This window comes from Poromitra crassiceps (assembly GCF_964638095.1).
Source record: "Poromitra crassiceps genome assembly, chromosome: 11".
NCBI classification, from domain to species: domain Eukaryota; kingdom Metazoa; phylum Chordata; class Actinopteri; order Beryciformes; family Melamphaidae; genus Poromitra; species Poromitra crassiceps.
Window position 1 is genome coordinate 11,814,055 of NC_139643.1, and position 9,346 is coordinate 11,823,400.

General features: G+C 45.4%; 1 protein-coding gene across 1 annotated transcript in view; it reads right to left on the minus strand.

The window, feature by feature from the left end:
* Positions 1–3,543: 3,543 nt before the first annotated feature.
* The window catches only part of LOC310784831 (venom phosphodiesterase CdcPDE), a gene marked incomplete at both ends in the record, with an annotated part of 54,255 nt that continues 48,452 nt past the window's right edge, over positions 3,544–9,346 (minus strand). Inside the window, 4 exons of the mRNA XM_083645870.1 lie at positions 3,544–3,717; positions 5,757–5,913; positions 6,942–7,074; positions 7,600–7,677. Coding sequence (XP_083501996.1) covers positions 3,544–3,717; positions 5,757–5,913; positions 6,942–7,074; positions 7,600–7,677 — 542 coding nt within the window. The remainder of the gene's footprint in view (positions 3,718–5,756; positions 5,914–6,941; positions 7,075–7,599; positions 7,678–9,346) is intronic.

Genomic DNA, 9,346 nt, shown 5'->3' on the forward strand with positions numbered 1-9,346 from the left:
CAGTTGTCATCTTTATCACAAACACCATAAACGTGACAAACAAAAACATGACACATTAATCATTACCATATACAAAACTGGGAAAGCTTTCATGTTTAAACATAACTTCATAAATATACAGCTGTATAAAATCACACATTACCGATCGGGGAAATAAAGATCTTTAGTTCAAGCCATGTTTGTAAGATAACTACATTTAGTTCTATGCAAGTTTGTATTCTTTTAGCATAATTTTTTAAACGATTTTGATAATTGGATCTTAATCTATGATACTTTTGTTTGCAAACATTTTTGTATATTTTATCCAGTAAAGTGGAGTGAACATGCTGTGTCAGTGTCACCCTGCTTTACATCAACTTCAATTTAATTCACAACTTTATCCCACATGGGGCATTTCAAGGGATGCAATTTAAGGGCAACCAATGACAGGACAATCTAGAGCATCTGGGGGTTTACTGCCTTGCCAAATGGCAACTGAGCATTTCTCTGTCACTTTCCCCATGTTTCCCCAGGGAATTCGAACCAGCAACCAGTCTGCAACCAGGAAAATGAATGAGGAACTCTCGGTATACAGGCAATTATGGAGGGAAGGTAAACATTGTTCATTTGCATATCTACATTAGGTGGGTTTCCATCCACCTGTTTTTATGCACATTTCAATTTGTACATTTAAAACCTGGAAACGCTGTAAAATTAAAAATTTAAATCCTTGAAATGTCACAAATAGGTTTTTACTCTTGGGGGAGGTGGAAAAGTTGGTGTACCGATGAAAGTGCAGTGAAAAGAGATGGGGCCCTATCTTCCCCCTGGCCTTAAAATAGCGTTTAAGGCGAGGCGCAGCGCAAATTGTGGGCATGGTCAAGCGCACTCCATACTTTCCCCTCGGCGCTAAACCCATCTGTTAACCACTTAACCGCGCCTTTCAAGCATAGAATTATTCACAACGTGCTCATTGGAGAAGTGCAGTAAACAAATTCGCATTGGCAATTCCACGGAGCGATCCAGTCCGGTCAGAAAAGCCCGACCAAAGCGCTCTGAGCTCCTCCCCTCCCTCTTTCATCCCCGTCTGTCTCCATATATATTATTCCATAGTATTATGCTCCTCACACAAATCTCACTGCAGTTTAAAAGAATGTTCTAAACGCATCGGCTAGAAAAAATATCCCTATCCCTATCCCTGGATGTCATGATGAGATTAGATTGGTGAAAGTTTGGGCAGAATATTGTTTTCTCTCGCTACATTTTCTTCTCCCCCACTGCACAGGTAGGATGATGCAACAGCCTCTGAATGACAGGGGGCTCTATCTTCTTAAGGCACGGAAGATAGCATTCCGCCTTGCGCCGTCCGCCAGGTGTTCTGCCGAGTTTTGCTCCCCCGCCGAGCAGCAAAAAAAAGCATCCCCACCTCACGGGAGCATACTTGTAATGATTTATACAGAAATGTCACTGTTTAAAAGTGATATAATTGTCTGGTAGACGTGACCTCCCTGATTTCTAAGTTAAAACAGCCCCGAAATATGTTGGGGATGCAATTCTCGGCCGGGATGCGGAAACGTTCACGGCACGTGTCGCAAGCGCAAATTAGAGCCGTGCCAAAATCATCAGCGCTCCAAAATGCCTGCGCAAATGGGATCTGGGTGGTCTTAACTACCAGAATTATTCACAGGTGTCACCAGGCAAGGCTGGGCATTACGCTGGGCATTCCCGTCTTGCAATGGCTGTTTGCGCGAGGCATGCAATATGCTGTAATTCTCTCCATGCGTAATAGAGTGTACTCACTCGTGCGAGGACAGAGGGAGCTTATTGACAGATCGTCTGTGGTGCCAACGACCCTTCGGGTTATGAAGGTAAATAGCCTATGTCCATTGTCCAACAAGTTTTCTCAATTCATTTCCCTCTTTGCAATGTCATAAAAGTTTCTCAGTGAGTTATAGTTGATTGCCTCAGTGAATTATCTGCTAATACCCAATTTTAGCAGCATAATTTGATGTCTTGGCGTGGCAAGGCTGTGCGTAATGACATATCCAAAAGGAATTCTACTTTCCACTGTGCAAATATCTCTCTGCGCTGGGAGCGCAGCCGTAATCTCCGTGCAGCGCACCCAGCGCAGAGAGGTATTTGCGTGTAAGAGGTCCTTTTCAAAGCTCTTAGCGCAAAGTAATTGCACGCTGCTGACGATAGTGTAATGCCATCAATACCACATTTTAGCACTGAACAACTGCTTTGGCATGGGGCAGCCAATGCCCAGTACAATTATCACAGGCATGTGCTTGTGTCCGCCCCCAATTTGCATTGCGCACAGCGTTAAACGAGTGCAAAAACGCTAAATTAACGCTTTTGGGAAGATATAGCCCAGGGGCTCAAAACTACGCATACGTATAACGTATAACAACTTTTTTTCTTTGTGCCTGCCTAGTGTCTACATAGGCTATAAATTAGTGGCCTTTTCCCCAAAATAGTGATGGTTCTGTCATTCTGTGGTGTAGGCTACATTTCAGATCTGATGCGTGCTATAGGACACGCGAGAGAGAGGGAGAGAGGGAGTGAGAGAGAGGGGGGGGGGGGGGGAGAGAGTGAGTGCATCCCCGGGGCCGGCGCGCTGAATCTGCATCTCTTCTGCATCTCCGCTGCGTAATTACGCAGAGCAGTACCCACCAATTTAGTCGGTCATATTCCCCTTGGCGCACATAAAGAAACATGCTTCCGTCACTATCTGCTTGATGGCGAGAGAGACTTCAGCTGTATGCTACTCGCGATTAAAACCAGACATCGAATTTTCAACAGTTAACTAACCCTATTTTCCCGGCGCACTAAATAAGGCCTGGTTTTGAAAAGCGCTAAGCGCTAAATTAACACCAGGGGGGAAGATAGCGTTAGGCCAGTATTTAAGGCCGAAACGCCCATTCTGGCCTATTCTGGCACTGCGCCACACCTCTTCGGCATAAAGCGCATTTCGGGGCCTAAAAACATGATGCTATCTTCCTTTCTTTTTTTGCGTTTAACGCCAGTTTAGCGGAAGATAGGGCCCATGAAGTGAATCTTCCACTGTCTCAGTTCACCAAACTGGTTATGAATCAGTAGGATGTACTCTACGTGTCGGCGTACACTAAATAAACTTGTAAGGTTAATACAGTAAGCAGCAGCAGCACCTATTTACAGGAGGCTCCGCCCGCCGCCGAGTGTTCAACTGAAGAAGTCTCACTTCTGAATTGACATTTTATTCACTTACAGTAACTGCATTGTATGCCGAATTGAAGAGTGGTGCCTGGTGATCCGTTCTATGCTGTAGCATTGTGGATAATCAAGTAACTTTAAATAAAACAGATGTTTTTCATAAACACATATCTTCTGCACGTCAGCCTGCAACTCTTAATATTCCCATAACAGCAGTGGACAGAAATGTGCATAATTTCGCATTTTCTTTTGCCGATTTTCAGAAAAATTTGTAAAAATTTGTGATACATTTGGGTGGAACCCCAACTATTGAAAATCGGCAAAGTAGCCGTATATACAGCATTGTCTTGGAAGTGAACTCTTCAGAGCTCACGGTTTTCTGTGAATGGCAGCCGTGGGGTGGGTCTTCAGCCGCAGCAGCTCAGGGATTGGTCGGGTGCTTTCCTGGTAGAAGTCCAATCCTGTGATCCACTCTACGTCCCGGACTCGTGATTGATGGAACCACATGAGGTCTTCCACCCAATGAGATTCGAGTTCTGTGCTCTGTCGAGGCAAAAGTAAGTTGTTCAATGATGAGTGATTTGTTCCAAAATAATTTTCTTCAGCATTTGAAAAATAAAGTATTGTATTATTATTAGTAGAAGTAGTAGTAGTAGTAGTAGCATTATTATTATTATTATTATTATTATTATTATTATTATTATTATTATTATTATTATTATTATTATTATTTATTGTTAATAATATCATTACATTATTATTAATATTCTTTTTTACATAAATATGTCATTGTAGCAGTGTTTTTTCATGGATAGAGTTTAAAAGAGGATCTTTGTTATTTTCTGGCCTGGCCCTGCTGTTAGAGAAAGGCTTTCTGTAGAGCAGCATAACAGGAAGCCAGTCAGGAGCCTGTTTGATACAGAGCCAACATTTGACTTTGATTGGCTCATGATCAGAGAGAGAGAGAGAGAGAGAGAGAGAGAGAGAGAGAGAGAGAGAGAGAGAGAGAGAGAGAGAGAGAGAGAGAGAGAGAGAGAGAGAACAGTGATAAGCAAGGACACATTTTGACAACAGGCAAAGACTAGGAGGTTCAGCCCCGACAACATGTAGCAAACCGTTATTTAAACAGAAACACAGTGTTGTGTGACGCAAGCATTCCACCTATTGGATCCACTGTGCGCTGATTGGGTAACAACTCTGAGATGGCCACAGCTGGTTTAGCTGGTCTGTACCTGTCACAGACAGGTTGAGCTGGTCTGTACCTGTCACAGACAGCTTTAGCTGGTCTGTATCTGTCACAGACAGCTTTAGCTGGTCTGTATCTGTCACAGACAGGTTGAGCTGGTTTGTACCTGTCACAGACAGGTTGAGCTGGTTTGTACCTGTCACAGACAGGTTGAGCTGGTCTGTACCTGTCACAGACAGCTTTAGCTGGTTTGTACCTGTCACAGACAGGTTGAGCTGGTCTATACCTGTCACAGAGAGGTTGAGCTGGTTTGTACCTGTCACAGACAGGTTTAGCTGGTCTGTACCTGTCACAGACAGGTTGAGCTGGTCTGTAACTGTCACAGACAAGTTGAGCTGGTCTGTACCTGTCACAGACAGCTTTAGCTGGTCTGTACCTGTCACAGACAGGTTGAGCTGGTCTGTACCTGCCACAGACAGCTTTAGCTGGTCTGTACCTGTCACAGACAGGTTTAGCTGCTCTGTACCTGTCACAGACAGCTTTAGCTGGTCTGTACCTGTCACAGACAGGTTGAGCTGGTCTATACCTGTCACAGACAGCTTTAGCTGGTCTGTACCTGTCACAGACAGGTTGAGCTGGTCTGAATCTGTCACAGACAGGTTGAGCTGGTCTGTACCTGTCACAGACAGCTTTAGCTGGTCTGTACCTGCCACAGACAGGTTGAGCTGGTCTGTACCTGTCACAGACAGGTTAAGCTGGTCTGTATCTGTCACAGACAGGTTGAGCTGGTCTGTACCTGCTACAGACAGGTTGAGCTGGTCTGTACCTGTCACAGACAGGTTGAGCTGGTCTGTACCTGTCACAGACAGGTTGAGCTGGTCTGTACCTGTCACAGACAGGTTGAGCTGGTCTGTACCTGTCACAGACAGGTTGAGCTGGTCTGTACCTGCTACAGACAGGTTGAGCTGGTCTGTACCTGTCACAGACAGGTTGAGCTGGTCTGTACCTGTCACAGACAGGTTGAGCTGGTCTGTACCTGTCACAGACAGGTTGAGCTGGTCTGTACCTGTCACAGAGAGGTTGAGCTGGTCTGTATCTGTCACAGACAGGTTGAGCTGGTTTGTACCTGTCACAGACAGGTTGAGCTGGTCTGTACCTGTCACAGACAGGTTGAGCTGGTCTGTACCTGTCACAGACAGGTTGAGCTGGTCTGTACCTGTCACAGACAGGTTGAGCTGGTCTGTACCTGTCACAGACAGGTTGAGCTGGTCTGTACCTGTCACAGAGAGGTTGAGCTGGTCTGTATCTGTCACAGACAGGTTGAGCTGGTTTGTACCTGTCACAGACAGGTTGAGCTGGTCTGTACCTGTCACAGACAGGTTGAGCTGGTCTGTACCTGGCAGCTCTCTGAGTTGTCTGGTCTGTGCGGCAGCAGGAAGGAGACGGTCTGCAGCTCGCCCTCACAGCTGCTCACTGATTGGCTGGAGTTCCTGCAGCTGGTCAGCACCGCAAAGTAATGCGTGGGCACGGGGATGGAGGTGTTAGAGACGAACCTGCACACACACACACACACACACACACACACACACACACACACACACACACACACACACACACACACCACACACACACACACACACACACACACACACACACACACACACACACACACACACACACACACACGGGAGGTTCAGTTAATGGAAGTGAACAAATTTGACATGAGTTATTAAAGGGACCTAGTAACATTTCAGAGAAAATCCCTGCATGAATGTGGTGTGAATGAAAGCAGAAACATACTTGTGCACCAGCCTCAACTTGGAGCCTAGAGGGCGGCAGTTAGTCCTGTATTACTCAACAACAGCTTGACGAGGGGTCGCAGGAGAATCCCCAGAAAATGAGTACAATTGTGTGAATTCACTAGGATTTCAATGACTAGAAGTTGGCCCAAGGAGAGAATGTAGTGCAAATACTTGGTCATAGCTTTCACTCTGTCCTGTTATCATATTATACTCGCGCTGTTCGCGTCAGCTGCGTCCAGTCCCATTTTTGAGGAGCTGCAGGCAGGCTGCGCCGGCAGGCTCGCCCACCATGGCCTCTCCACACATAATGGCGCCACAGAAGACCTTAAGATTGCAGGGAAGGGCACGTCAAGGGTTACGCCCCCCACTCTGCAACTTGAATGAGTGGATTTGAAAGACAATGGGGCAGTCCTCCTGACACCTCTCCACACAGCAGTCCTGACACCTCTCCACACAGCAGTCCTCCTGACACCTCTCCACACAGCAGTCCTGACACCTCTCCACACAGCAACACACCTTCACTGTACCTGCAGGCTGCAGCCATGCCAACGTTTATTGTATCGTATTCTGTCTTAAGTGACCTTATCTCCATCTCATCTCATCTCATCTCACGTTATCAAATATCGTATCGCGACGCGTGTCGTACGCACCTTGTTGTGTTGTGTTCTATCACCTCATATAATGTCACATCCCATCACATCATATCACATCATACCATATCATATACAGTATCTTGAATTATCCGTACAAATAAAGTTTGTATAGGACATGAGACTTACTGCTGAATCTGATCTGGCGTGTCGTACTGCCCGTCAAAGTTGTAATCAAACACGGGACCAGAAACAACGTTGATGCCGTTATAATCAAAGGCATATTTCTTCAACAGGGTGTTGTGGAAGTATTCCCAAATCTCTGAGAGAGGAGAGGAGAGTAGGACAGGAGCAAGGAGAGGAGAGAGAAGAGGAGGAGAGAGAAAAGGAGGAGAGAGGAGAGGAGAGTAGGACAGGAGCAAGGAGAGGAGAGAGAAGAGGAGGAGAGAGAAAAGGAGGAGAGAGGAGAGGAGAGTAGGACAGGAGCAAGTAGAGGAGAGAGAAGAGGAGGAGAGAGGAAAGGAGGAGAGAGGAGATGAGAGTAGGACAGGAGCAAGGAGAGGAGAGAGAAGAGGAGGAGAGAGGAAAGGAGGAGAGAGGAGAGGAGAGTAGGACAGGAGCAAGGAGAGGAGAGAGAAGAGGAGGAGAGAGGAAAGGAGGAGAGAGGAGAGGAGAGTAGGACAGGAGTAAGGAGAGGAGAGAGAAGAGGAGGAGAGAGGAGAGGAGAGGAGAGGAGAAGAGAGGTGTCATTGCTAATTTCCAAAGGTACTGTACTGTAACATCATCATAATCATTCGTATCAGTTTTTGGGGCTGGGGAGCGACGGGGATAATGTGGACCGACTCACTCTTAAAGTCGGGGAACATGGGCACCACATTACTCATCAGCAGAGCATCATACTGCTGATCCCCTGTGCCGTTCAGGTCTGAAACACAAGAAGAAGAAGACATTATGGGCCGTTCAGGTCTGAAACACAAGAAGAAGAAGACATTATGGGCTGTTCAGGTCTGAAACACAAGAAGAAGAAGACATTATGGGCCGTTCAGGTCTGAAACACAAGAAGAAGAAGACATTATGGGCCGTTCAGGTCTGAAACACAAGATGAAGAAGACATTATGTGCCGTTCAGGTCTGAAACACAAGAAGAAGAAGACATTATGGGCCGTTCAGGTCTGAAACACAAGAAGAAGAAGACATTATGGGCTGTTCAGGTCTGAAACACATGAAAAAGAAGACATTGTGGGCTGTTCATGTCTGAAACACATGAAAAAGAAGACATTATGGGCTGTTCAGGTCTGAAACACAAGAAGAAGAAGACATTATGGGCTGTTCGGGGCTAAAACACAAGAAGAAGAAGACATTATGGGCTGTTCGGGGCTGAAACACAAGAAGAAGAAGACATTATGGGCTGTTCAGGTCTGAAACACATGAAGAAGAAGACATTATGGGCTGTTCAGGTCTGAAACACATGAAGAAGACATTATGGGCTGTTCAGGTCTGAAACACAAGAAGAAGACATTATGGGCTGTTCAGGTCTGAAACACATGAAAAAGAAGACATTGTGGGCTGTTCATGTCTGAAACACATGAAAAAGAAGACATTATGGGCTGTTCAGGTCTGAAACACATTAAAAAGAAGACATTATGGGCTGTTCAGGTCTGAAACACAAGAAGAAGAAGACATTATGGGCCGTTCAGGTCTGAAACACAAGATGAAGAAGACATTATGTGCCGTTCAGGTCTGAAACACAAGAAGAAGAAGACATTATGGGCCGTTCAGGTCTGAAACACAAGAAGAAGAAGACATTATGGGCTGTTCAGGTCTGAAACACATGAAAAAGAAGACATTGTGGGCTGTTCAGGTCTGAAACACATGAAAAAGAAGACATTATGGGCTGTTCAGGTCTGAAACACAAGAAGAAGAAGACATTATGGGCTGTTCGGGGCTGAAACACAAGAAGAAGAAGACATTATGGGCCTGAAACACAAGAAGAAGAAGACATTATGGGCTGTTCAGGTCTGAAACACATGAAGAAGAAGACATTATGGGCTGTTCAGGTCTGAAACACATGAAGAAGACATTATGGGCTGTTCAGGTCTGAAACACAAGAAGAAGACATTATGGGCTGTTCAGGTCTGAAACACAAGAAGAAGACATTATGGGCTGTTCAGGTCTGAAACACAAGAAGAAGACATTATGGGCTGTTCAGATCTGAAACACAAGAAGAAGAAGACATTATGGGCTGTTCAGATCTGAAACACAAGAAGAAGAAGACATTATGGGCTGTTCAGGTCTGAAACACAAGAAGAAGAAGACATTATGGGCCGTTCAGGTCTGAAACACATGAAAAAGAAGACATTGTGGGCTGTTCAGGTCTGAAACACATGAAAAAGAAGACATTGTGGGCTGTTCAGGTCTGAAACACATGAAAAAGAAGACATTATGGGCTGTTCAGGTCTGAAACACATGAAGAAGAAGACATTATGGGCTGTTCAGGTCTGAAACACATGAAGAAGAAGACATTATGGGCTGTTCAGGTCTGAAACACATGAAAAAGAAGACATTAGACACTCAACTTTCCTTCCAGTCACATGT